This window comes from Astatotilapia calliptera, chromosome 22, assembly GCF_900246225.1.
Source record: "Astatotilapia calliptera chromosome 22, fAstCal1.2, whole genome shotgun sequence".
NCBI classification, from domain to species: Eukaryota; Metazoa; Chordata; class Actinopteri; order Cichliformes; family Cichlidae; genus Astatotilapia; species Astatotilapia calliptera.
This window is the reverse complement of record NC_039322.1, coordinates 7256327-7284237: the sequence shown is the minus strand read 5'-3', so window position 1 is coordinate 7284237 and position 27911 is coordinate 7256327. Positions and strand designations below refer to the sequence as shown.

Below are 27911 nucleotides of genomic sequence, written 5' to 3'. Positions count from 1 at the left end.
ACACTTACCATGTTCATGTGTGGAACAATGAGCAGCATCACGTAAAAATAGTGCAGTTGTGAATACACCTTAGACGTCAATGGAGGGGCAACAATCATAAATAGGCCAAAAAACAAGAGGATTTGCAAACTCACCAGCGTAACGGTGAGATTAAGGACCCGTCCTTTGCAGTCCACAAAGTAAACACTGTCCTCATACCAGGGGTCTAAATGCAGGTAATTATACATGCCAAAGGCACGCATGTGTTCCAGGGTGTACTGAGTATCCTTCAGCTTGACCTCCTCCACGGCTGCGGCAGATATGAAAAAGAAAAGATTAAATATGGCAGTAATCAAATTTCTGTTATTTATGTTTTTACTTAAAAAGCAGGTTAACCTTCTGCCTTTCCTACAGTTGCTTTGTGGAAAGTGTTACATATGTCTTAACATATCTTAATATTTCAACATTTTACTCTAAGATGAACTATTGGTGACAAAAAAACTGCAATTAACTATTTTTACAGCTACTATTTGTCTGAATTATTCCCACTAAATAAAGTATTGTTGTTTTTTTTTAAAGCACATTAATCACCTTGTAATATGCATACCTGCATCTACTGTGAGTGGATGTCTGTGCAAAGTGTAAGCACCTTTTTATATAAGTAAGACTGTATCCAAACCAATGTTATAATGAATTCTCCTGTTAGGCACACACTTCATAGATTCTTGATTTTTGGCCCACACTAGCTGTTTTATAATCTGGATAAGAGACGTAGTAGAAAACACCTGGATGCAACTCAGGTGAGCTCAGCTGGCCTGTTTCGATTAAAAGGAATTAGCAAGCTTTGGTATATGATTATGCAAAATATCGTTTTAATCACTAAAGTACATTTCTGGATCAGCAGCCCCACCAATTTAGTATTGTTCAAACTTGAGTTAAGATCTTGAAGTTAAAACACGTATTACAAAACTAACCTTATAACGTAAAGTAGGTGCAAGCTCCCTATGATTGTTTTTAAGTTATTTAAAATTGGTGCACTTGACTTGTCCTGGCAATATAAATGAGTTATGTATGTGTATGCAGTTCAAACTGTAGTAATTAGTCACTTCAGCGTTAATCTGTTAATTTTCAGTGGTTTAAACAATGCTATTGTTCAGATTTTTCTTAGTGATCATGTGAAAGCTCATTAGGTTACAGTGGTGGGCCTTAAGATCTCATTCTGAGCCACTGAGCTACAGATACAGCTGCCAAAATATTATGTAGCATCAACAGCTGACGTCGTCACGTAGTGGCAGCTAATAAAATGTCTGAGATAATGTCAAATAACTTACATTGCTATTCCTATTTAATGTTATACTGGACAGAAGTTATACTGGACCTTTATCAGGGCTAGGCTAGCACACTTGCTAACTGCACTGCATTAAGTTTTTCTCACCAGCATCCAGCTCTATGTTGTACGTCGGTATGGCGTCCAAGGATAACCTGTAACTCTCAAAGTTTGGGTCCAGCAGGTCTCTGTTGACCTTTAATGAGTAGTTAGACGCAGTCATGTCTTTTTCAATGAGACTGGCTTATTGACAAGTTGATGACAGCCTGTATGCAGCAAGAGGAGGAGGGTGAGGTGTAGCCAGCGTGATACACATTTCCTGTGTTTTCGTCATTGTTTTCTCACACGGAGCTATTTTACGGCGGACAATACCTCCCAGGGCGCAGGGGAAGTTGAGTCCTGAGCTAATTTCTCTTGAAATGCTTAAGTAACTGTTTTAATGTAGTGTTTTCAGTTTAAATGTATTGTATTATATTTGTTGTTATTAAACAGGTATTTTGAACACTAATGAGACTATCATTGGTTATTCAGGTTGACGTTGAAAGATTAACCGCTCCAAAGCCGGAACTTTTAAGCGTTGAACGTTTTTAGACGGTTCAGTTGCGTAAAGGGACCTTATGTTCCCCAGCTGATCCTTCTCGATAACGGTAGCGGCTACCTGATAGGGAGCTAAATTAGACATTATAATATATGTTTTTATTACTCTCTTTCTTCCGAGCTGACTGTGTCGGTGTGTGTGTTTAATTTCAGGCGGATCATGAGCAAAGATTCCCAGATGAGGGCTGCAATAAATCAGAAGCTGATAGAGATGGGGGAACGGGAGCGGTAAGCGAGTCTTTCGCTGCAGTGATTTGATGCTGGATGGTTTGGCGTGGTTTTGAATTGCACAGATTAAGCCACATAATGTGAATTAAATGTGTGGCCGCAGGTTGAAAGAGTTGCTCAGAGCGAAGCTGGTGGAGTGTGGGTGGAAGGATCAGCTGAAAGCACACTGCAAAGGTATTTGACTTGTTCTTATGTTTGTGTCCGGTGATGCTGTCGTGGTGCTATAAAAACAAAAGTCACTAAAGTCATTACCTCCCGTTTGAGCCAGATGTGATCAGAGAAAAGGGCCTGGAGCATGTCACAGTGGAGGACCTGGTCACAGAGGTCACACCAAAAGGCAGAGGTACAGTACAGATGTTCAAACGCAACAGCAGGGGGAGGAAGACTGTTAGAAGTGATGAGCATACTCATTTGCATCGTTGGTTTAGATGTACATGTCAATTTATTTATTTAGCACTGCACATAATCTTTAATACATCTTTGTGCATGCTAACTAACAAACTGCTAATGTTGTAGGTCAGCACTACTTATTGATTACAGCTCTTACAATTTCAGGTTTCCCTGATATACAGTCTTGAACCACCCCTCACTCCTTTATATTTTTCTTCCAAAGAGCCAGACGCTGTATTTTCTCTAAACTGTTTTGAACTGGTCTTCAGTAGTAGTTCTTCAGACTTTCTGAAGGTCTTTCAGAGTTTGTCTTTGGACATTGACTGCCCATTTGAAGATGCCTCAGTCATTTTAAATGAGCTTTAGCCTAGAGAAGATGGCAGTGTTTCTGGATCATTTTCCATTATTTGTGCATATTGGATATTAACCATTATTCGTGCATGGCATGGTGATTTCTGGAAATGTTTCTGAGCTTCGTAGGAAGTTTTAGAGGGAGCTGGTGCCTCTTAAAAGTCATATTTTATCTACCAGGCCAACACTATAACATACATAGAAAAAATATTAGAAACAGCTGACAGGATGACAACTTCTGACAATAAAAGTATCGTGTTGTGTGAGTATGTAAGTTTCTATTTTGTGTTCTGACTTACCTCTCTTCATCTCTTTCCTCTGCAGCACTTGTACCAGACAGTGTGAAGAAAGAACTCCTCCAGAGAATCAGAGCTTTTTTAGCTCAACATGCAACCTTGTGAATGACACACTTCCCTTTTTTTTTTGTTTGTTTGTTTGTTTGTTTTTACTCACAGTTGATCCACGAGTGAAATCCAAACTGTTGTTTATTGTGTTCATTTTAGTGCTAATTTTATTTTTTATTGTGTGTTTTCATATTGATTTTTAGTTTATGCTGCAGTTTTGGAGAAGAAAAATAAAGTCATGCCTATTTTGGTCATTCTTGTTGTAATTGCTACCTGTCTGGTTGATCAAAACCCAAAAGTGCAGACAAATTAAGTCTTAGTGCAAAAGGCAGTGGACACCCTCGACCGGTCCTCAATCTGTTGCCCATGTCGAAAAAACAAAAACTTATAATTTCATCATAAACTTTGAAATGTTATTTATTTACAGTTGTTGAGAAAATACACCCCAGAAATAATAATGTTGATTGGCAGTAGGTTTTATGGATCAGGAGTTAATAAAAAATGATCTGGTCTTAAACACATCTTGAAATTAGATAAATATTATCTCAGATAAATAACAAAACATAACTTGCTACACAAAAAATACAAAAAGAGTGTGAAAAAAAGTACATCATTACTGCCTCCATAGGAATTAAGAGGCTAAGCAGCTGCTAATCAAATGCACTTGAATAGCTGATCATCAGCAAGTGTGAGCACCTCTATAAAAGTAGAAGTTTTGGCCGTTCCCTGCTCTGGAGCTTTCAGGTGTGTGTTAATGCAGTGCCATGGTGGAAGGACATCAGCAATGATCTCGAAGAAGCACTTGTTCCAACAGTCTTGGAAGTTTGTAAAGGATATTTCTAAACATTTTGAAGCTCATCATTCTACGCTGAGAAAGATTAGTCAGTCACAAGTGGAAAATACGTCATAGCGTTACTATGAGAGGACATCCCAGCAAATTTTCCCCAAGGAGTAATGCTTAGAGAAACTTTGATATATGAGCTACAGCTCAGACTCTACAGGCCTCATTTAGCTTGTTAAATGTTAAATTCTCAATTTGCTGTTCATACCGCCGTAGTGCAGGCAAAATGAAAGGGTGTTTGTTCAGGGTCTTAAAAATATTAGAACACACGCACACACACACAAACATCATGGAAACACCCCACTCTGCACAATCAGACACACATGCATCCCAGATGCATCACTGTAAAATAGTCTCTTTAAAAGAAAAAAAAAGATAACTATATAAATAAAGAACTGAGTAAGAAAGATAACTAATTAAAACTAATTCTAAAGACTTCTGGGTATAGTACTGTACATAACCAAATCAACAGTTCAGCATTCTAACAGCTTGTGGGAGGAAGCTGTTGGAGGCTTCCTCCAACAGCTATAACCGTTTGCCTGATGGCAACAGTTCAAAGAATTGAGGGAGTGTGAGGAGTCATTCACCATTTTCAGTGCACTGCTCCTGCTGTGGCTCTCGAAAAGCTCTTGGACAGAGGGGAGGGAAACTCCAAGGGCCTTCTGAGCTGCTCTAACTATCCTCTGCAGTGCTGTTTTGTCTGACATACTGCAGTTGGAATACCACGCTGATATACATGTACCGTATGTCAGAACATGCCTCTGTCAAAAAGTCCTGAGGATGCTGGAGGGGACAGAGGCTTGTTTCACCCAGTCCCTGCTGGGCCCATTTTCTGATCACTGAGATGCTCTTGTCCCAGCTCAGGTGCTTCGAGATCTGAACACCTAAGAACCTGATGTCTTCTACTCTCTCCACTGGGCAGTCGCTGATACTGAGAGGAGCGTGCTGGATCCGTATCTTCCAGATTATTCACTCTACACCAGCCCACAAGACGTTCAACTTCTTTCCTGTACATTGATTCATCATTTCTGCAAATCAGTCCCACCACTGTGATATCATCTTCATACTTAATAACTAGGTTCCCCTCATATCTGGATACACAGTCATGTGTTAACAGCATGAACAACAGTGGCCTGAGAACACATCCTTGAGGAGATCCAGCGCTCAGCATGGTGGGTTTGGAGATGTTTCTCCCAAGACATGTGTGGTGTTCAGCCCCAGTAAGTGGAGTTTCTCTAGTAGTCTCTGTGGAATGGTGGTGTTAAACACTGAGCTAAAATCAATATATAGGAGTATGGCATAGGTCCAGATGGGGGATGTCTGAGTGCAAGGTGGTGGTTAATGCATCCTCTGTGGAGTGGTTAGGATGATAAGCAAACTGGAGCAGGTCAATTGATGCAGGAAGGGTGGCTGTGATGTGTGGTTTGATAAGCTGTTCAAAACACTTCATCACAGTTGGCGTCAATGCGACGGAACTGTAGCCATTTAGACAAGATAAAACTGGTTTCTCTGCTATTGGCACTATGGTGGATATTTTGAAGCATCTCGGTGTGGTGGCGTGACTGAGGGAGACGTTAAAAATATCATTTAGGACATGTGTCAGCTCACCAGTGCAGTCCCTGAGCACATGTCCTGGGATGTTATCTGGACCTGCAGCTTTCCGTGGGTTGACCCTGGCTAGGGTCCTCTGGTATCTGCTGCACTTATAATAACAGCTGGCCCTGTAGATAATGGAGGAGAACCCACTTTCCCTCTGTATGTTCGGTTTGATGCCTGGAAGCATGCAAAGAAGTTATTGAACCTGTCCGGAAGAGAAGCATCATCTTTATTGACCCCTTGCAATTCATCAGTGCCTGTACTCCCTGCCATGTTCATCTGGTGTTTCCTGTCTCGCAGAGGTGTCTCTCGCAGACCTGGCCACAGGTAGAGCAGTCTCATGCTCCACCAGGGTCTCTGGTTGCCACGTGCAGTGAAGGCCTTAACTACAGTGACATCCTCTTAGCAATGTAGCTGTTTACTGCCTCTGCGTGCTCTATGTTTATCTGGTCTCCCTGCGAGGCTGCTGTCTTGAACACCCCCCATTCGGTGTTCCTAAAGCAGTCTTTAGTGCCGAGGCTGTCCTGAGGCTGCCAGATCCTGGTCTGTTTTCTCACTGGTCTGCTGCACTTCCAGAATGGTTTGTAAGCAGGCTCAAGCGTAACAGAAAGGTGATCAGAGTGGGTGAGGTGGGGGTTTGCTTATTATAAGTACATGGAGAGTACCTGTGTTGAAGAACAACGTCATGTCATTGCTCAAAGACATTTTGATAACAATCTCTTTCCTGGAAGGGGTTTGTTACTTTACATTTCTTTTAAATACCTTGAAGGTGTTTTGTTGGATTCAAGTCAGGTGAAATAGTTAAAACAACTTTTGTCTTTTTGTTCTTGAAACACTCGTGTGATTTTTGACAATGTGCTTTGGATGATTATCATGCTGAAATATTTCTATGATGTCAGGCTTCTGAAGGTAAACAGCGGTTTGGCATTCGTGATTCCATCTGTAAAGTCATGAGGACACCCTTCGAATTATTTCATATTTATGAATATTACACCCACTTTGGTGAATTTAAGCAATCTTTCTATGCATTGTTTGGATTTTTTAAATAGACATAGTCTAAAGGAAAACGGGCCACCAAGAGACTGGTCTGTAATCTGTCAGTGAACTATGTTTGACATTATTATTATTATTATTATTATTATTATTATTATTATTATTTACTGTTTGCCAGTTTTAGATCTGTTTTCTTTTTATGGTTCAAGGCACAAATTAGTTGAATAGGAAATCTACAATTAATATAAGGTTGCAAGCATCATAAGGAGTTTTATTTATCATTGTTATGATCACAGACAGTTTTGCAAACACTCAAAGACTGAAATGCGAAGCACTACTGTACGATATGTTTTATAAATGAAACGTGGAATAACATGACAATAACAGAATAACATGAAGACCACTTCAAGAGCACATTGTGCAAGTGGAGAATGATTGCACTTTAATGCAAATTTAATCCAACGGTCATGAAACGGTGTGAAAAAGTCAAAGGCTACACAAAGACCATATTTACTGAAGGACTGAACAAATGCAAAACGTGTATAACTTTGCATACTTTAGCTTTTTATAGCTCCACTTCTTCCTCCACATGTTCATCGCTAATTACGTCCCGTGTTCATGGAGCCATTATTTATCACGGTTTTTGACTCACTTTCGCTTTTGTTTTTAAATGCAGACATCTTGAAAATCTGATAAATGCAGCAAAAACTTCTTCCAGTCTCCTCCCAGTTTCAGGTGAGGGGCGGGACCCTGAGCACGTTATAAAAAGGTAGTGCGCGTCCCTGAACTGACAGTTTCCCAATCAACAGGTAAACAAAATTTTCTCACAGCAGGTGAGTTTTGTTCACTTAAATGTCACACTGGAAAATGGAAAATACAATTTTTTAAATAATATTTGTTTTAATAATTGTACATTTTACCACATATATTTATTCTATGGCTGTCAATAAATTTCAATGATATTTTTGTTATAAATAGTACTTTTGTGTCACGTGATTCACAATCGGTCGAGAGAGGGGCGCAGGTGAGGCAGCAAAGTAACCTGGGAGCTCTTCAGGATGGAGGTCAAGTGGAAGGCCGCAGCTCTCCTCTTCGCTCTTTGGTGTTGCTGCGGTAAGTTAAGTCAACTTCTATTCTAAACTCAGTTGTTTTAGCTCGCTGTTCACACTCGAGGAAAAAAGATTTCTCATGCGGTTTTAATTCAATTTTGCAGATGCTCAGCGCATAACCTCCGTGTCCCCACGCATAGGAAGCGTCAATGGAGCCACACGACTCACCATTCAAGGAGATGGTAGGAGATCCGTAATGAGGTTTAGAAGTAAATTTAAAAAGTAGTGTGGGCATTATTTTACTTTGTAAAACAAGTTATGATGGATTCTTAGATATAAGTCAATTTTAAGCTATTCTGTAGCTAAAAGATGCAGCTGAAGAAGATTTGTTAATGCAGTTGTAACTGTCCTGAGAGTCCTTGTGCCTGCTGGCCTGGTGGGATGATGCTGAAAGATGTGACTCTAAGCCTCAAAAACAATTACCTTCTGAGATTTTGTTGCCCCCTTTTTTCCCTTCCAGGTTTTGCACAGGAGCGGCAGTTCCAGCTGAATCCAGTAGACGACATGTTTGGAAACCGTGTGACCCTGGTGTCAAACACCCTGTCAGTCCCCTGTGATGTGGAGAGAGACTCCACACACCGCAACCAGATTATGTGCTACACCAGGTACAGTCCAGGCATACTTTAGCAGCACGTCTGTATTTACTTATTTCACAAGTTACTTAATTATTTCACAGGCACTTTATATTGTCACTTAAAGACCCTACAATAATACAGAAAAAAACCCAACAATCGGACGAAAAGCTATGAGCAAATACTTGGCAACAGCAGGATAAAAAACTCCATTTTAACAGGAAGAAACCTACGGCAAAGCCAGGCTCAGGGGAGGCGCAGTCATCTGCTGCAAGTGGTTGGGGGTGAGGGAAGGGAGACAGGAAATAAAACACTTTGCCTAAAATAAATTCCCCTCTGAGCGCCCCTAGTCGTCCTTGTGAATAAAAGATTAATTAACTTTCTAGATAACTTAGCTATAATAGCTGTTGTTTAATTCTGGTTAATTTTGGCATATTGGCTCATTTTTACCAAAACTTTGTACTGTATACATAATGTATGTATGTGTAATTGTATAGAATCTATATCAACTGGCTGTTGATGTTCAATATACTGAATATTATAATGATGGCTCTTTTTTAAAGCTACTTCCTGCATGTCATTGCCATCTAAAATCATTTCTTTGTCTCTCACAGACCCATGCCATATGATTATTATGAAATCCATGTCAGCGTGGATGGTGTTCCAGACAACAGCATGTGCCGTTATAGTTCGCTCTGCATCTTTACAGTAAGTCTGTGTGCAACACATACTTTCATTTATCTGTGTTTTGGATTTGTTGTGGTCATTGGTTTTTTTATCACCTTTACTTTAACTCTTTTCAGACTGTTTGGTATCGCACGCCTACTATTGAATCTCTGAGTCCAGTCAGTGGTCCTCCAGGTAACGTGTGTGCTGCATTCAGTTATTTTACTGAGTTCACTTTGAACTTTTGTTAAACCCACTCTAATGACATGGCAGGCACATTGGTGACCGTGTATGGACGTATCTTTACCGATGTATATGGAAGCAACACAGACTTGAGCTCAAATGGAATCAACGCCAGATTTCTGAGGTAGAAAATGTTAAAATAACTGAAATTGTATTTCTGTAAACCAATTAATCTTACCAAAGCAGCAAAAAGCAATTTTATAAAATGAAAAAAGGTCACGATTTGAAGATAATCTGTTAATATTCTGTAACAGATCCAGCCTCATCCATCAGTTTTCTTAAACTTTATTTGTACACCTCTGTAATCTTCTTTTTATTGCAGATCCTACATGGGAGGAATGCCTTGTGATCTGCTTAAACCCAACTCAGATGAACGGTAAGTTGTTCACCTGCGTGCTTTCTACATTGAATATATTCAGAGCACTATAAAAGAAAAGAAAAGTTATTTCATTTTTTGCACAATATATCTTAAGGTATAACCTCCAACTGGTTTCTCAATCTTCACAAATGGGATACATGAGCTGCAAAATGACGGGGACGTTTGTTGGTAGGCTGGCTTTCTTCACACTGAAATTACAGCTCTTCTTAATATATGTCACTTTCAAGTTTTCCAAACAACCCTTTAGTAATATATTGTGTATCCAACAGGTCATCAAAACCTGAGTTACATTCTTGATGCAGACTTTGGGAGGTAAAACACTTCAATTGTTTAATGTAAAATTTGTGGCTTCTGAACATTTTTAGCTGTTGCAGATGATAAACTGAAAATTGTGCTGAGAAGAAGCCATTCTTTTTTCTTTATAATCTGTAGGAGTCAGGCAGTGAAGAAGCTCTACAGGGTTTCAGCTTTGGGCAAGCTGTCCATGTTTCAGACCTTTGCAGGTACTTAGGAGAGCAGATATTTGTTGTTCACGATGATTCAGTTCTTACATTTAGTATTTATTCCTCGTTTTTGTCTTTTTCTTAGAGGTGACAGGGGTCTTTCCTTCAGAGGGTAGCATCATGGGTGGAACTCTGTTGACCGTTCAGGGTCGTTTTTTTGACGAAACTGATCAACCAGCACGCGTTCTCGTTGGAGGTAATCGTCACCATCGGAACAGAAACGCATAAAAACACTAACCAGCAACAGCCGTGTCAACTTGTTTTCAGCACAAAGTGTTCAGTATGAATGGATGAATGATACACGCGTTTCCACTAAACAAATTTCTATGTGTTGTTCAAACTACAAGGCACGCAAAGGTGATTATCCTTGTCAACACAGCAGCATGTCAGCATGCGTTGAAAACAAAACCACTGACTTGTCAGACAGCAGAGGAAATAACTTTCCAAAGCACAGAAGCACAGCACACCATGACAAAAATGCTGCTTTTCCAAGGGCTTTGTGAGTCATGTAGTATGCTGCTGACTTTCAGTTATGGTACATATGCAATAATAATAGATGTGAGACTGTAACTGAACTGTAAGACCCAATATGTAGACAACAGATATGGAATCACCATTTAAAGGCATTCCTCTCCACAAAGATAACGATACAGATCACTAAATTCAGGTGTTTGCAATGCATTGGAAATGTATGTCAGCTGTGATGTGACACACAAATGATCAGTAACAGACTGGAGAGTGTAATGTGGAGACGAATAATTTTTTTTATGAGCTTTACAGTTAGAAAATATGAAACCAAACAGTAATTTATTCTCTAAGTATTTATATATTTGCATATTTGAAGTTATAGATGATTTTAAAGATGTTAAATGCAGAAATAGCCATTGAATTGTCAGCTACAAAACATTACCAGTTAGAAAATTGTACAAATGTATGATGGTAGAAAGAAACAAAGAAATAAAATCTAAGTGGTGATGGAAAAAAAACATATTTGCAGAAAAATATATTCATACATCGTAATAAATTAGATTTATATTTATTTTTAAATAAGTTACAAAATGACTAACGGGAAGAAATAAAAAATATATTAAACCAGCTGAAAAATAAGTAAAGAAAACCTACAACACACGTGAATTTTATAATAGATTATATTATTGTGTTTTTGTTTTAAAGGTAGACTTTTAAAGTTAAAGCTGGATTATAGGTGGCGGTTACATGGACTTAAATGTCATTGAAGTACCTTGATACTCATTGATGTACTTACATACAATACTTTGTATTAATTGTGCTTTCTACCACCGTCGAGTGGTTGTAAAATGTTTCAAAATTCTACATGTTAGGTAAATAAACCCCCCACATGAAAACATGCTTTATTCAGCTCTGCTGTTTTTTTCTGCATGTGTGTGTAAAGTTGATGTGAGCTAAAATGTACCTTTAGCCGCTGACGTTTGATATTTTTCCACAGGCCTGCCTTGTGAAGTCCAGAGTGTGGACGATGACAGAATCACATGCAAGACTGCAGAACGCCAGATGAACAAGAACGCAGCAGTCTACCCGGGTGAGAACGTGCCGTCTCCTCTGATGTGTTTGTCTTTTAACCGGCACTTGTTTTGATCCATCCTGCCGCTGTCATACCGTGTAATTATCTAAGTAACACATGGGAATCTGTGGACAACTTGAAGAGTGGAAGAATTTAAAGTATCTATTTGTCAACAAATCTGCTGTCTTAGAGATTTCATCTTGTTCTTGTCACCTTTTATCAAGACTATGACTTTGATGTGCTGTGTGCTGGAATGAGATAATCATTCCAGCACAAACAATCACTTTAATCGTGCATCACAGAAAAGTTCTCAGTCACGATGACGTGAATGGAAAAAAACACACACATGCCTTTTAATGTTTTTCAATTTCTACCACTGTTTCTATCAGGAACATAATCACCTTTAACTTTTCTTTAAATACACATTGGTTCCCTGGATGTTTTATCTTTGTCATATTTCAGCATACACAAACAGACCTAAAAACTGACTGTACAGGCAGGCTTAAATATAAAGCACACCCTTTACTGGTGGATAGGAAGCAATAGAAACTACAAAAAGTGAGAGAAGAATAACAAATCCATGCTATGTTTGCACAAAGGGCTAATTCGGGAAAGAAGACAGAGCTGTGAAAACACACATATCCAAGTAATTCAGGTGATTAAACAAGAGGAAACCAAATATAAGACATAAATGACAAGTAACTAGTAAACAAATAGTGAAAGCCATAACTAAATGGGGAAATACAGAAACATAAAATAACTTTCTGTAGCAGAAGAGACACAGGAGGATGAAACACTGAGGGAATAAATTAAAATAACAGAAGCTGGAAGTAAACACTCAAAACTGAGGCCAAGGAATAACATCAAGATGAAAATCTACACAGTAAGACAACTAATAACCAAACATAAAAATATTTAATAATAAATACAACTTGAAAGTCCCAAAACTGAAAGCTCTGGTGGTGACATCACCGTATCGAAGAGGTGGCTGACACAAACACATTGTAGCATATGAAAGGTCTCCAAGTTCTATCAGTGAAGACCAGATCCTGATCCACAGCTGTGTACTTCACTTAAATATTCATAGAATGAAGGTTAAATATTGTATTAAAGTTATTTGTACAAAGTCCATGTTGAGTCTGAGGGGGTCGGTTAGGAATTCGGGTGATCTGTTATGACCCATATACCATCTTAATCTTTAACGACTTGTTATTTATTGTTCCTTTGCTGTAAAATTTGCTTCAAGATGCACAAAACTTATTTAAATGGATTACCAGCTTCTGCATTTACCAAATATGTATTTCAAAAAAATGCTCTTGACAGATTAATCAGATCTGGGCTATGAGGAGATACTGTTGTCCAAAAAAAAAAAATCCTTTCACCAGAGATTGGTGAGATCTGATGATAAAAAATAACTCACCTGTCCTTTGTGTTAAAACGGGGTCAAAAGGCAGCCGTACCGGCTCGCTGCATGCTTGCCTTTTCTGTTTTTATTTGCTTTGCGTTTTCCGTGTTTGTCTGATTCAGGCCAGTCTGGTTTTCATCTGTCGCCACTGGGATTTTATTTTGTAACACTCTGTTGACTTTTCAGTATTTGAAATGAGTTCATGTTTTTCATTATTTACTTCGTTTGTAGCTTTTCTCACACTTGTAAGCCTTTTATCTTACTGTTGTTCATCTTGACTGATTTTAGTATTTAGCTCAGGGACAAAAGCAGTGTGGCCCTGAAATACATTAACATTGTTGCTGATATTAGTCTATTGATTGCTTTTATTATAGATTATTATGCTAATATGCCATCTCTTTGGCATTTCATTTTCTTTCCTTGATTAAGTGACTAACTGTTTTTGCATACCTCATTTTTACTTTTTATGTGAAGGCGGAAGAGGCTTGAAAATGGAGGTGTGGAACAACTCGCGGCCCTCTTCTCTCAGCAATATTTGGAGCTACAACAAGAACACAACTGGCTACTGGTCTCAGTGGATCGACTCCATGCCCTACGTCTTCCCCAGAGAAATGGATTACTTCACCACACGATTTACAGGCTTCTTTGTCCCTCCTGCCACCGGCAACTACACGATATACTTGAACTGTGATGATCGATGTGATCTCTATCTCAGCAACTCGAGCCGCCCTGAAAATAAGGTGTGACAAGATTTATTTTTTTCAAATCACAGTACAGTTTACTGTTCTTAAGTGATAATAATTTCCTAAATCCTTTACTTCAGGTTAAAGTTGCATATCAGCCATATTATGTCATTGACTACACACAACTGGCGTCACAAAAGTCACAAGTACTGGCCTTGGAGAAAGACAAACCGTAAGCCTGGCAGCCTGCAGCTTTATTTACCCCAAATCATTCATCCAAAGTATGCCAAAGATTTTATAGGCATACCTAAAATAACTATAAATGTTTTGTTTTAGGTATTACATGGAAATTCTTCAACAGGAATATGGCGGTGCAGCTACCATAAACTTGGGATTGTTCCAAGGGGAGAGTTCCTACACAGAAGACCAGACGGATGATGCTGTCAATGAAGTCCAGGACATTGGTGCTGATTACGACGTGTTTGATGAGGAGCAGGTACAGCACGTGGTAGCTACACCTTTCAGAGGTGTCATACGCCCTTACCTAAGCCTGATATCAGACTAGTGTATATAGTAATGTACTGTAGGTATGACGTTGCAACACTGTTTGTAATGCTTTAAAGTTACAGGTGACAGTGAAGGTTGCTCATTATTTGTTGTTCTAGCTATATCAATAGTTGTCTAATGGAAGCCTAGTCTAAGCTACTTCCAGCTATTTTATTAGAAATAAATCAAATGACCAATATATTCACACAGCTAAATATAATAAAGTTCTGCTGAGTCCAATATATTTTCATGGGTGTGATGAAGACCACTCAGAATGCTTCAAAATGTCTTCAAACTATATGTTTTGGTATTTTATTTGCCTGGAAGACCTCTAATGGCAGAAATGCTGTGAATGTACAACTCATCCAAAAATATCTGCAAGTCCTCCAAAAGATGTATTCGGACGTTTGGGTAAATATACTCTTTCATAAACAGGAGCATGTTTGGTTAGTTAGCTTAGAAATAAAAAAAATAGAAAGATGAGATACAGTAACATGCTACAGGTTTGAGCATTAAATAGTGTTACTATATCCCCCTCTGTTGGACAGAGCTAGGCTAGGTTTGCTCCTGTTTTGCAAAAGTTGCAAAGTGCATGGGAACACCTCTGATCTTGAATTGGATAAGCTGAAGAAAATGGATGGAATGATGTTTTTCATAGCTTTGTGCCTCATTTCTGCACATTTTCACTGTTAACCAGGTGGTTACCTTTGACATGTGGCCCGCCAATGTGGCTGGAGTCAAGGAAGTCCAGAACGTGACTGTGAGCAGCAGCTGTTCTGACGCACTCTGTAGTAGCGCCTTCTTCAGCCTCGGCTATGGACGTGCCATGACTGGTAATGTGAAAAACACTGAGTAAACTTGGATTTGGTAGCCACAAAAAAACTTGCATATCTTGGTCCAATTTGATGGAACCCCAAAATACACGTTGTTTCTTCATCTTTGCCTCGTTTAGCACCGATCGCAGTCAGCGCTTCAGCAGCTGAGGTAGAAACAGCCTTGAACGGCCTGTGGTCCATCAAACCCGACACAGTCATGGTCACCAAACAACAAAGCAGCGAAGGGTCTCACTTTATAGTCACTTTCAATTCTGACAGAGGTATGAAGAACCAAAGTGAGGCGGATGCATAAAATAATTAAAAAGAGTAAGCTTGTGTTGAGCTTTGCAACTGACTTTCTGTTGGGTGTTAAATTTGTGCATTTTTCTCTCTTGGCTTGTAGGTGACTTTGAACCTCTTCACTTTGAGGTTTTTGGTTCGGACACCAACATCACTGTTGCTGAGGTTACCAAGGGGAGGGGCAACATGAAAACCTTCACTCTGCTCTGGGGAGGAATCCCTACAAAGCCCATCCCCTTCAATGCATCCAAATCTGAGGTCTGTATTGTAAAAAAAAAAAAAAAAAAGAGTCCAGTGACCGTCTCAAGTTTAGCTTTTTTTTTTTTTCTTGTCATATTATTCACAGACTGATTAGGATGAAGATTGTTGCTGAAAATAACTATCAAAGATCCTGCAAAAACTGAATTTTTACAGTTTTGTTAAAGGTGTGATGTCTTGAGGTAACTAATGCCCAGCTTGTGTGAACAGGTTCAGTCGGCTCTGGAAGACCTGATGAAAGCAGAGTGTCCGGGGGAGATCTTGAGTTTTGAAGGCACTGATGTGAAATACTTCAAAGACTTTGAAAATGACAATTCGCAGGTTTGTGGGGACAAATAAAAATACTAAAACAGAAAAGAAATGTCTGTAAGTCTGAAACAGAAAACTGTGAGAAATGATTTCTTAAATTTTTAGAGAATTTGATTGTGGATTCTCAGTTTTCTGCTTTTTTCCATTCATCAGTTCAATATTGCAAACGAAGGGACGCCTGTAGATCACTCTGGATTCTGTGGCCGGTGGTCGCTGAAGAACGCCGAGATCCTTTTCAAGGACAGCTACACAACAGAGTCTGGAGATACATATGGACCGGTTTCATTGGACAAGCACCCAATGGTAAAATCAATCATTTATGTATTTATTGTTAATGGCATTGTGTAGCTACCTTTTTCACAAATATTCATTTAATTTTCTTCCAGCTTTGCTTTGCATACAAGGGAATGTTGAAAGATGAAGTTGGAATGAGGTTCACTTACCAGGACAGCAAAGGCAAAACGCTAACACTCACAACAAAGATCAACACTATCTTCAACAAGGGCTCCAAGTCAGTGCTAAGTCCTAAAAGTGCTTTTGATTTATCCAAAATGTGCAAAGATACTAATTACATATCGGTGCAGCGTGTAAATAAGATATTTTCTTCACAGATGGAGTTACAAATGCATGAATCTGCAAAGATCTCTGCAGACACAATACATTGGGAGCAGATACAGTCTGCTGGAGTTCTACCTGTACAAGGATACTTCTGGTGAAGATTTCTACATAGATGTCGTTCATATTGGAAAGATGGCCACTGCAATTGATGAAAATGGTACAGAGTTGGATAGTACTTATTGTTTAATTGTACAGACAGTGTTCAAATATCTTAATATTCTGCTTTATGTTGTTACATATTTCTATCCTACCGTTTTGCAGAATACCTTTAAATGTATAACTTTGATGCCTGTACAGGGAGTCTTAAACACTTGTTTTCTCCCTAATTAAATATTGATAAACTTAATTTTCCTCATTTTTTATTGCACAGCTGTTCCTAACAAGAGGAGGCCCGCTCCTTTTGAGGATTCTGGTCGGTCCTTCAAGTTGATCTCCGTCAGCAAACATGCATCATCTGCTTCACGGATCAGCTATGAGATCAAAGCCACACCTCTAGACTGTGCATTTGATTTTCCACTGCTAGGCGTTGGCTTCCTGCAGGTAGGATTTAGATGTGTTAATTTAGATGTGTAAAATAGAAATATTGAATAAGAAGTCATTAGATTTCTGGAAATCACAAATGTAACGTCGGTTCAGTTCAGGTTGGCTTCGTTGTTAAAAGTCAGCAGACTAGACTAGAAGACTAGAAGCTTAGGTTTAGCAAGCTAACCTATATTCTTAATGCAACTGGGAAATTTTCAGGCCTTTTATTGTGGCTATCAAGGCAAAGATTTTGATTTCTGACTTCTTGTTATTGTTCAAAAAAGGAGATAAATCTAAACTACATTTTCACCAAGTATTAGTTATCTGATGCACTTTGGCAAATGTCTTTTTGACTCTGCGCTTAGACTTTTTACCTGCATCCAAACAATGCCTGTTAAGATGTGATTGCTTAATAGAAACTATGCTACAAACAGAAAACCAAAAAGCACAGGTTATATACATCATGTCTTGTCCCTGTCCTACAATGCTGTACATATCCAAGTGCAGAATCTGAATTTGTTTTCTTGGTCTGCAAATAATGAGAACAATTTTTGGCCGTTGAAATCCTAACTTTTTGTTAAAAAAAAAAATATATATATATATATTGTGTTGCTAAAATTAAACGGGAGAAGAAGGGGCTTTCCCAGTCACGCCAGTACTGTGGGATCTTATTGGAGTAACCGTATGAGTTTAGGCTTGTTGGCTTGTGTTTCTTGGAAAACAAATCCACACAAAGAAAGGACAGAGGCTAAAAGTTAAGCCTGCATTCCTGTGCTATTGTGTTACGGTGTCTACGGATTGTCTCAATAAAACAAACCAAAAGATGATAAAGGAAGAGTGAGTAGATATAAAGTTTCAAAATTGCCTCAGTAACAGTATTTTGAAACCAGATGTCCTGCTTAAGAGATCAGTGTTGCCTCAGCAATGTGAATGAAAGCAGTAGAAATGTACAGTGACCTGCAGCCACGCGTGCGATATAAGTTACAGTACAGAGAGGCACCTTAATGATCCTGTATGCGTGTCATGCCTCCACCTGCTCTACAGTCATTATTTGGCTAACAAATTAAAGCAGAAGCAGCACCAAAGCATAATGTCAGCTATTTCAGTTAAAGCTGACATTAATCTTTGCGCAGTTTATGTGGGTTTTCTGCTTCATGTTGTTTTAACAGGTGTTCTTTTCCCATTTAAAATCCAGCTTGTAGAACCACATTTAGTAGCAATAAGATGAAGGGTTCACATTTGACTGTTATACAGAATAGTTCATGATTACCTCAAAGACTGCATGGCGCCCAGTCCTGTGGCTGCAAAACATGATCCCAAATCATCACCCCTCCACCAGTGTGCTTGAGAATTGGTATGGGGTGTTTGTACCCATCCAAAGAAGCCATACTTGTTCAGTCTTTTTTTAATAGTACTGCCATGACATTTAATATTTACCATGCCAACTGAGGTGTACTTCTTGGTTTTACTTTTTTTAATACTTTTCTTAGCACTGCACAGTCGAACTGTGGTTTGAATTTCAATTCAATTCAATTTTATTTATATAGCGCCAAATCACAACAAAACTCGCCTCAAGGCGCTTCATAGATACAGAGAAAAGAGGGGCGGGGCCATCTGCTGCGACCGGTTGGGGTGAGAGAAGGAAAACAGGATAAAGACATGCTGTGGAAGAGAGACAGAGGTTAATAACAGATATGATTCAATGCAGAGAGGTCTGTTAACACATAGTGAGTGAGAAAGGTGACTGGAATGGAAAAACTCAATGCATCATGGGAATCCCCGCAGCCTACATCTATTGCAGCATAACTAAGGGAGGATTCAGGGTTACCTGGTCCAGTCCTAACTATATGCTTTAGCAAAAAGGAAAGTTTTAAGCCTAATCTTGAAAGTAGAGATAGTGTCTGTCTCCCGAATCCAATTTGAATTTGGGAAGATTTTGGAATTGTGTTAACACGTACCTGAATGCCACAGACTGACAAAACCTTTAAGATGAGATAAGATAAGATAAGAAGAACTTTATTTATCCTGAGGGAAATTCTTTCGTCATAAATATACAGAGGAGGTCACACTTGTTGATGATCAGTTAATCAATGGATTTGATTAGCAGCATCTGGATGCTACTTACTATCTTATTTCCTTTGAAAACAGTGAGTGAAATTCTTGTGACAGGATGTATTTACAGAATAAAGCTAGTTTACGCTGCTCATTAACATAAGTAAAGTAAATGCAGAAAAGTTAAAAAACAGCATACATCATATTGGCATTTGAACCAAACATACAATATAATGAGCACAACATCCAGAGAGTCCTTTAAACACTGTCCCACTGTCCCACAATGAGCTTAAAGTGAGTTCACTAATGATCCATTTTATGTTGATAAAAAAGGCCTTAAACCTGGCACACACTTTACAACCAGGATTAAGGTTGTAATCCTGTGATATCAACACAAATTGAAATGTGTTGATATTTTTTCTCTCCACTGTCTTTTGAAGATGTCCAACAACAGTGAGGACGCGGCTGAGTTTAAAGAAGGAGCTACCACAGTGACCATCGCCCGCCCTCACCGAGCCTCCCCTCCTCTGAACGGCACTTTTGATGCGATGATTTACGGTGGTCGAGCTGAAGGTAGCGCTGACAGACATTAGTAGAATTTGCATTGTAACAGCTGCCTTGCCTGCATCTGCGGTGTTCCACAGATAGGATTATCCAAATGGTTCAATTCTGTGTGACCTATAACTAATTACTGACTTCCACGCTACTCGTATGCCATTGTTGCCATTGTGAAGGATGACAGGTTGACATTAATCCAAAGTAAATGCACAAAAGCTCTTTTTAAAAGTTTACAAAGCTTCTGAAGGCTCAAAGAGAAAGAAACAGGGAGCTGAAGCTTCAGGTAGTGTTAGCTCTGTAACGTTATGCCTGCGTCTCTGAGGTTCACAGATGAAAAACTAATGACTTATGGTGTTTATTCTTAGATTAACGTTAGATTAAAAACATAGCACTCTAGAATCAATACATCTGCTATAGCTTCAGTTATTACTTTACCACTTTTCCACTTTGAATTCTGCTTTGAGTGTTTCTGTGATATATAAAATAGTGAAGTACTACAGCTTCATGAGGGGAAACCTAATAGATGTGGTACAAATATCATTCATTTTGGGATATCTTTACACGGCTATCATTAAAAATGACAAAACAAGTCCTTGTTTTTAGGTTTATCTGTGGACATCAGTGAGGAGGACCTGAAGTATGCCCTAGAGGGAATTGCAGGGATGGGCCAGGTCACCGTCCAAAAGTCTGGAACCTGCAGACGTCCCCAGTGGAGCGTTAAGTGGCTCACAAAGCCAGGAGACCAACCTCTGATCCAGGTCTGACTGCACCGCTTCCTGTTGTGTTTGTGTTCCTTTATGTCTTTGCTCTTTTACCGTTTCTCTATTAAAATGTAAATTTCATTTCCCATCAAATGTATACGTTTGATAGGAAAGGCTACTTTTTCTCTAATAAAGAAAACCGCATGAAAGACCAAAACTGCCAAAATCGAGAATAAATAGAAATAAATGAAGATCTCCATCAATAACATAGTATTAAAAATGAATGTAGACTTTGTGTATAGTGACTTTTTTCTGCTAGATTAGCTAACAGCTTCATTTCTGTAATGATCTCCTGACTCAAAGCAGTCATGTGCTCTGTGACCCCAAAACACTGAATTACAGTCTGCTCATTTGCATTTTTTAAAGCAGAAAATGCATAAATAAATACAATTTGTGGAATATGCTACAGAAAATTAAATAAAAAGAAATGAACACCATATTAGCTAAATGAGGCGCTAATAGAAGTAAAAATTAATGAATGATAAAATGTTAATAAATATTAATTTATGTCACAGTTTTAAAATTTTAAACTTAGTATATTTCATTATTACATTTTATATTTTCTGGTGCATTCACTGACGTGACTTTTTGATTTTGGCACTTTTCTATAAATGTTGCTTAAAATTACTATTGTGATACAACATTAGATACCTGGAAATATCCATATTAGTAACAAAAGCTTCAATGACATGAATCCGTCATAACAACATGTACATAAAAGGTATAAACATACATCATACATTGTGATTTTCACTCGCTACAGTTCGATTACTCGTCAGTTGTCGGGGAAAATGTCATTATTTCGGCCACGGAAACACGAAAGGGAGGTCTGTGGATTCGAAGCCTGACAGGAGACTTTTTCCGAGTGTGGGAAAACAAACCACAGGTACGTCTGCGAATCAAAAAGCCTCCAGGCCAGGTGGTTTTAAGTTTCAAGTTATGTGTGTCCAACCGTCTGCTATAGCTACAGCTAATCTGTTAATGTGTTTTTGTTAGCGTGCATCCTGTAGAGCAAGTTTTGTTTTTTCTGTTTGCATAAAGCTGATGTATTGTTATATTCCGTGACTGCAGGCAGCATGTTTGACAGCAGTCTTTAATAACTGTCTCGTTATGACCGCTTGCAGGTGGAGGTTCAAATCAACGGCATCCCATCAAAGTGTTCTGGTGACTGCGGCTTTATATGGTCCGAAAAGAAAACTCCAGTCGTGACAGGAATCAGCCCTTCGCAAGGTGTTCAGTTCATCACCAAGTTACTGTTACCTGCTGTACTTTGTAACTTTAGTTCCTTTGACTCTGATCTCTTTGCACATTTAACTTTAAAAAAAATAAATTTTGTTTTAAAGTAATAAAATAAAAATGATAGTTATGATTAATAAAGAATAAATGAATTATAGAATAGATGCACAGAAATGACACAGTGAGTCAGAACTAATGTGAAGCTTAAAAAGCTGGTGAGTCTGGATTTAAATGCTGTTTGTGATGCAGTTGAACTTATCTGAAAATGGAGACAGTTGTGGAGTTTAGGAGCTCCAGCTTTGAACAAAACACCCACTAGTGAAGGGTTTGTTATCCAAAACTTGTCAATCAACACCAGTTTTTGACAGTATTCGTATAAAGCCTGTTGTCAGTCTCATATTATTTGATCAAGTCCTGGAAGTTTTGTAAATTATGCCGTGTGTTTTTATGCCGTACTGTATGGTGAAGGCAGCTTATATAATTTAATATAATGTTTCAGGTTCTAATGGTCTGGGGACTCTCTTAACTGTCACTGGGACTGGCTTCAGCAGTGAAAATGCTTCCATTATGGTGGGAAAGGCCAGGTGCCACGTTGAAGCAACCACAGGTGAGTAAAGTTATTTTTGAGAAGTGAACATTTTACTCTAGGTTCTCGTTAAGATAACTCAGATGATACTTGTCTCCAGGAGACTAACTATAACGTGGGAAATATATTTCAGCTACCACTCAAGTATGCAGACTTGGCAGCACCAGTGCCGGCACCTACCCAGTGTTAGTAAGCTTCCCCTCTCTGGGCGATTCACGCTTTTCAGACAGCAACTTCCTCTTTACCTACCAGCTCATCGTGTCTTCTTTCGTCCCGCTCTCTGGAAGCGTTGCAGGTACAACCACGATCCTCTATGTGAGCCATGAAACACCTAATTCTGCGAGACAATTATTGTTTTATTTTTTCCTCAGGAGGGACTCTGCTGACAGTGAGAGGCTTTGGCTTCAGCCAGAACGCTACAGTTACTGTTGGCAGTGCAGAGTGCACACTGATTGATTCAACTGACACTGAACTGAAATGCAGAACACCAGCAGTAAGTCCCCACACTGCAAACTCATTTTTATACACAGTGTTTACCTGCAATAGCATGCAAATAAAATAGCTGTCGTGTAGTGTGCTGAGAACGGAGTAAAAAGTACATGAGCAGAAAACAAGAAGACGCAAACTGGAATATCCAGAGTTGGTAGAAATTAGTCAAATAATTTCATATAATTTCATATTTAATTATCCAATCCAACATCCAGATCTGTAGTTACATTGCATTATTTAAAAAAGACTGTAACACTTTTTTAGGTACACTAAGAATCTAAATTTAATGTGAGTACTTGCTGGATCATGCATAGTAATTACAAGACATAATAAAATAAAAACAAATATAAAAAGCTTGAAGCTTTCTTAGGATGTTTTAAAAATGTTTATATATCAGTGATTTTTTTTTTTTTTTTTTGTTGAAGTTAATCCAGCAATGAGAACTGAAATTTAAACTCGGGCTTTAGCCACTGACGTATTAAGTGACTTACAAAATTTCTTTACGGTCAAGTAAATGCATTGGAGTCGCTATTAACTTGTTCTTTTCACTAATTTTCCTATTAAAACTATTTCAAATGACACTTTGCGTGGCTACTATAATATATATAGCATATGTATCATTGTGTTAATTTTTGTAGTCAGTCAGACGTCACTAACTACTGCAGTCCTTTCTTGTGATGTAGCGTACTGACAAAACTGTTAAATGCATTAACACAACAGAATATTTGAGTAACATTTGTTATAAAGAAATAAGTTCATACTACGTTCACCACCAGGCCATTGGTCATATCAGACAGAGTATGCCCAGAAATGACATAGTTAGTTATATAGTCTTGTCATAATAAAACTTACATAACTTAATGTTATGTAACATTATATTATTTCCCGTCTTTAGCTCTGAATAAGGTACTTACTTTTATTAAAATGCTTATTTCAGGGAGCTGTGGGATCACAGACGGTCACGGTGTTGATGGGAAACATGAGTCAGACGGCCATCAGCTCCTTCACCTACGATAATAACCTCACCCCACAGATCACAGGCCTGAATCCCCTGACCACCACTGTGATTGGTAAGCAGCTCCTTTTTTATGCTGAATGGAGCTGTTGTGTTTATGCATCAAATAACCTTTAACACAACTATAGAGATTGTATGATTCATTTAAGTAAAGATTAATGAGTTTAATGAGGATGAAGGTGGGTTTTGTCCTTTAAAGGTTACTTTCAGTTCTAACTGTCTGCTTCCCCTTTGTGCTTGAAAAGAAAAGGATTCAGTGTTTCTTCATTGAATTTCAAGCCTCTTCATACACAAAGTAAACCACATATAGGCACAGTGCATTTGCTATTATTCAGTTAGTGCTATGAAAACAGTGAATCCAGAAAATATTGAAGGCTTATGTATTTTTGTCAGTAACTTTTACACAGGACAGGTTACATCACATGAAATGTGTCCTTGAATATATGAACACAATGTATTTTAATGGCAGAGAGAGCCAAAATGTTGACGTGTGCTGTGTGTGCTGTCTGGGCTTTGTTGCTCAGAGCTGGCATGTTTCTGACCTGTCAACAGCAGCTGAAAGCGTGTGTAGAAACCTCAATTGTTATAGTCTTGAGTTGTGTAATGCTGATTTGCAGGTTTACCCAGTTTTAGCCTTTTAAAGCTTTCTTAAGCTTGAGAATCTTGGCTCAGGGGGCTAGCGAGGCTTACCGTCTAATTATACTAAACAACTAGGAAGAAATGACGCTAAAAGAATTTCTATTAATCTGCAGAACAACCCGTGACATTCATGACATACAATGAGAGCCAACGAGGTGACAAGTGCCAGTCATCTTGGCACTTTAATGACAGAGGCTGCTACGTTGGAAAAATGAGTTGGCATACTTGTTTGTCTTTCTTTGTGCAGGCCACCGAGTTCTCACCATCCAAGGTTTGAACCTCGGGCAGCAAGACAATGACAGCATCGTGCTTGTAGGAAGGAGGGAATGTGTCACTGTGCTTTGGACGGAAGCAAACATCACCTGTCTTCTCCCTGTGCTGCCACCTGGCATGCATGAGGTGGACGTACAGGTTGGGAACAATGGCTACCCCCAGACGAGGTACAGCGTCTGTCAAAGATACACTGAGTGATTTGGAAGTACTATCACGGGTTCATCTTTCGCGTGCAAAAATGAAAGACTGCTGAATTGTTTTCTCACGTGTCAGATGGGCCCAGGCGCATTCTGTGAGGGTCAGATACAAACATTGTTTTATATTTGTTTTTTTCAGTCAATATACACTGTATAGACTGCGCCAAGGTTCCTGACACTAGAGTTTGATCCCTTCAAAGGAGTAGAAAATAAGTAGGACAACAATAAACAAATAATATGATAATAAATACACAAAAAGTGGAGCATGGTTTATTGCAGACAGAGACAGGATTTGGGGTTGATTTGAAAATGTGATTAAAATCGAATTAAATAAATAAATATCGCTCTCTAGATGTATCTATATCTATCTATGTATATACAGTGGGACTCACGGGAGTTACGTTCTAAAAAATAAACCTGCGATAGGTGAAATCTGCGAAGTAGCCAACTTTATTTTTTACAATTATTGTAGATGTTTTAAGGCTGTAAAACCCCCCACTACACACTCCAGTGTTATAGAATGAAACCAAAGGCACCCGCGGTTGCCTTTGACGGTGCAAAACGTTTCAGTGTTGTGTTTGTTGGGGAGAAGACTTAAAAACATGCAGTACAGCACTTCAGAGTCACACTGCGGGCAATCCAAGATTTATGTAAATTTGCTTAACGCAATTATTTACGAAGCTTAACGCATTCTGTACTGTACAGGAGATATGGCACGAGATTGACTAAAAATGGTCTACAGCCAATCAGGACGCAGAACACAATGCGCTGTAAAAAATAAAAATAAAAATACAACATATAAAAAAGTATGCAAAATTGCGCAAAAATAAATAAATCCGCAAAACAGCGAGTCCGCAAAAGGTGAACCGCGTTATAGCGAGAGACCACTGTACATAGATCATAGACAGATAGATGAATTTATCTAAAAGCAGATATCAAGTTCTGTTAAGTGCATCTTCCCAGTGAAAAGCTTTTGCTACTCAAAAATAGACTCGACTTTCTTGGAATATTTAATAAAGATGAGTAATTTCTTTCTCTACCTGCCCAAAAGATCTTCTCTCCATGAAATGGTGCCATGTATTTGTATTCCCACCATTATTCATGAGGACAATAAAGGAAATTCTTAAGGGTATTTTTTTTTTCAGTTAAAATGTACAACAAATGATGTAGAAAACATCATTTGTTGTACATTTTTTCTTTGGAATGATTTTTTGACCCAAATCATTCCAAAGAACTTCTTGGAGCAAATGCTGCCATCTTATTTCAAAGCTTTATCTGAATGATCTTTGATTTCAGTGGTCACCGGGGCATACAAACTGCATGTACAGAATCATTTGTCGAAAAGTGATTAAAAATTTGGTCGAAATTATTCTAAAGTTAGGTTTTAATAAGATGCCATAGATACCAAAACAAATGACACAGTTTAAGATTAATTCTCATAAGTCTATTATTAATGCCTTTACCTTAGCTGGTCTGTTTTTTTGTTTTACAGCAATGGTGTAAACACGACCATTGAGTACATCCTGGAAGTCTACAGCGTCTCGCCGTTGTTCGGTTCTTTGATGGGAGGAACCAAGCTGACCGTTTCTGGCTCTGGGTTCAGCAGCAACGTATCTGACAACACTGTGTCTGTTGGTAAGCAACATGTGATCCAGTCGTAATTATGCCAACCGTGTGTTTTACTAGCAAATATATTTAAGCAATTTATATGAATGGAAGTTAATGATGGTGCAAAAGCTTGCAAATATTTAAAAACGGTGTAACAGAGCTGCATCACTGATCTCCTTTATGTTTTCTGTTTGCGTTGTGACAGGAAACGCTGCTTGTGAAGTGACGGCCGCCTCAGAGAATGAGCTGCAGTGTGTTGTGCAATCAGAGGAGAAGACCCACATCGTTACCAACCAGGGATTTGATCGCGGTAGTTTTATGTTTCTGTGCTTTGTGCAGCTGTCAAACTAAATCTGAGAAGCTGAAGTTGTGTACAACAGAAAGAGGATTAACTTACAGAAAACATACACCTGCGAGGAAGTTGTTGCCTGTAGTCTCTATGCAACTAAAATGCAACTGATTCACAAAGAAATGTCTCAGATTGTGTTAGATATCAGACACTTTAATCCGTGTGTGTGTTTGTTGGTTCTTTGTGTAAGTCTTATTCAACGTAACCATGCGTTTTCCAGTTTATGGGCAGGGAAATGCGTGGAGTCCAGCCTCACTCACCGTATTCATTGGCGACACGGTAATGTGGCGTTGGGAGGCACCAGCCTTTCAGGAAGTTGGGTACCGGGTCTTCAGTGTTTCCAGCCCAAGTGGTACCTCTTATGAAGGAGGACCTTTCACCAGTGGAGAGACCAAAACTGCCCAAGGTAGAGCTAGAGTCAGCTGTGCACAGATTTATGAAAAGCTTTTCCCTTCTTTATCTCCAATCACCAAAACAATCCACCATAACTTCAGTGTGTGATTTTGTTAATTAAGTTTGTGTTGCTATGGTTCTTCTTTGTTTCCCTTTAAATATTCAGATATAATCCTCCGGACTCTCATTTAAAGTTTTATTTTATCCCACATTGATTGCTGTGCTTCACCCTGTGTACACTGGACAACTGAAATTGTTTTATTTACTGGATTTAGGAAGTTCAAAACTTTGAATGGAATATTCCCGCCCAAAAAGGAAACAGTATTATAAACAAATAAAACAGTTTCATTTTCAGAAATCATTATAAAAAAGTAATAAACTCTGATTTGTACTTACTCCATGTTGATGATATTAAACTCTGGTTTATTGTTGCTGTGCTGCACACTGTAGCCGCTTGTAAAACATGACCTCATTACGTCTAGATTTCATGAGTTGTATATGAGAATGACTGGACACCTTTCATTTAGTGTATGTATAGAGATGTCATGATAAGCTACACGTGTTGTGCATGAATGAGTGTGCTGTGTTACACCTTTCAACATGCTTGAGCCATACTGAACTAGATAAGCGCACAGCATCAT

At 38.7% G+C, this 27911-nt stretch overlaps 3 protein-coding genes across 4 annotated transcripts in view; 2 read left to right on the top strand and 1 right to left on the bottom strand.

Annotated features, from left to right (window-relative positions):
• The window catches only part of nudcd1 (NudC domain containing 1), a 56470-nt gene extending 54937 nt beyond the window's left edge, over nt 1-1533 (bottom strand). Inside the window, exons 1-2 of the mRNA XM_026156004.1 lie at nt 1415-1533; nt 135-289 (exon numbers count right to left, since the gene is read on the bottom strand). Coding sequence (XP_026011789.1) covers nt 135-289; nt 1415-1529 — 270 coding nt within the window. The 5' untranslated portion in view covers nt 1530-1533. The remainder of the gene's footprint in view (nt 1-134; nt 290-1414) is intronic.
• On the top strand, nt 1534-3482 carry LOC113014458 (transcription and mRNA export factor ENY2-2). 2 transcript variants are annotated; one of them, XM_026156006.1, is made up of 5 exons: nt 1534-1595; nt 2057-2131; nt 2235-2305; nt 2400-2474; nt 3197-3482. In XM_026156006.1, the coding sequence occupies exons 2-5, from the start codon at nt 2064-2066 to the stop codon at nt 3271-3273; spliced, it is 291 nt and encodes a 96-aa protein (XP_026011791.1). In that variant the 5' UTR covers nt 1534-1595; nt 2057-2063; the 3' UTR covers nt 3274-3482. The 2 variants fall into 2 exon arrangements, with proteins under 2 accessions (XP_026011791.1, XP_026011790.1); XM_026156005.1 differs by lacking the exon at nt 1534-1595 and adding an exon at nt 1868-1953.
• A 2733-nt stretch (nt 3483-6215) lies between these two features.
• The window catches only part of pkhd1l1.1 (PKHD1 like 1, tandem duplicate 1), a 44624-nt gene continuing 22928 nt past the window's right edge, over nt 6216-27911 (top strand). Inside the window, exons 1-37 of the mRNA XM_026156364.1 lie at nt 6216-6264; nt 7323-7455; nt 7625-7759; nt 7860-7937; nt 8216-8360; nt 8942-9035; nt 9131-9188; nt 9267-9360; nt 9559-9612; nt 9710-9783; nt 9885-9927; nt 10048-10118; nt 10204-10314; nt 11584-11676; nt 13538-13803; nt 13887-13978; nt 14083-14242; nt 14990-15125; nt 15245-15388; nt 15511-15665; nt 15876-15986; nt 16128-16277; nt 16361-16485; nt 16586-16749; nt 16963-17132; nt 19607-19739; nt 20328-20482; nt 21249-21371; nt 21610-21715; nt 22221-22328; nt 22441-22602; nt 22679-22800; nt 23734-23866; nt 24698-24890; nt 26413-26555; nt 26734-26838; nt 27098-27283. Of these exons, the coding sequence (XP_026012149.1) occupies nt 7705-7759; nt 7860-7937; nt 8216-8360; nt 8942-9035; nt 9131-9188; nt 9267-9360; nt 9559-9612; nt 9710-9783; nt 9885-9927; nt 10048-10118; nt 10204-10314; nt 11584-11676; nt 13538-13803; nt 13887-13978; nt 14083-14242; nt 14990-15125; nt 15245-15388; nt 15511-15665; nt 15876-15986; nt 16128-16277; nt 16361-16485; nt 16586-16749; nt 16963-17132; nt 19607-19739; nt 20328-20482; nt 21249-21371; nt 21610-21715; nt 22221-22328; nt 22441-22602; nt 22679-22800; nt 23734-23866; nt 24698-24890; nt 26413-26555; nt 26734-26838; nt 27098-27283 (4312 nt within the window). The 5' untranslated portion in view covers nt 6216-6264; nt 7323-7455; nt 7625-7704. The remainder of the gene's footprint in view (nt 6265-7322; nt 7456-7624; nt 7760-7859; nt 7938-8215; nt 8361-8941; nt 9036-9130; nt 9189-9266; nt 9361-9558; nt 9613-9709; nt 9784-9884; nt 9928-10047; nt 10119-10203; nt 10315-11583; nt 11677-13537; nt 13804-13886; nt 13979-14082; nt 14243-14989; nt 15126-15244; nt 15389-15510; nt 15666-15875; nt 15987-16127; nt 16278-16360; nt 16486-16585; nt 16750-16962; nt 17133-19606; nt 19740-20327; nt 20483-21248; nt 21372-21609; nt 21716-22220; nt 22329-22440; nt 22603-22678; nt 22801-23733; nt 23867-24697; nt 24891-26412; nt 26556-26733; nt 26839-27097; nt 27284-27911) is intronic.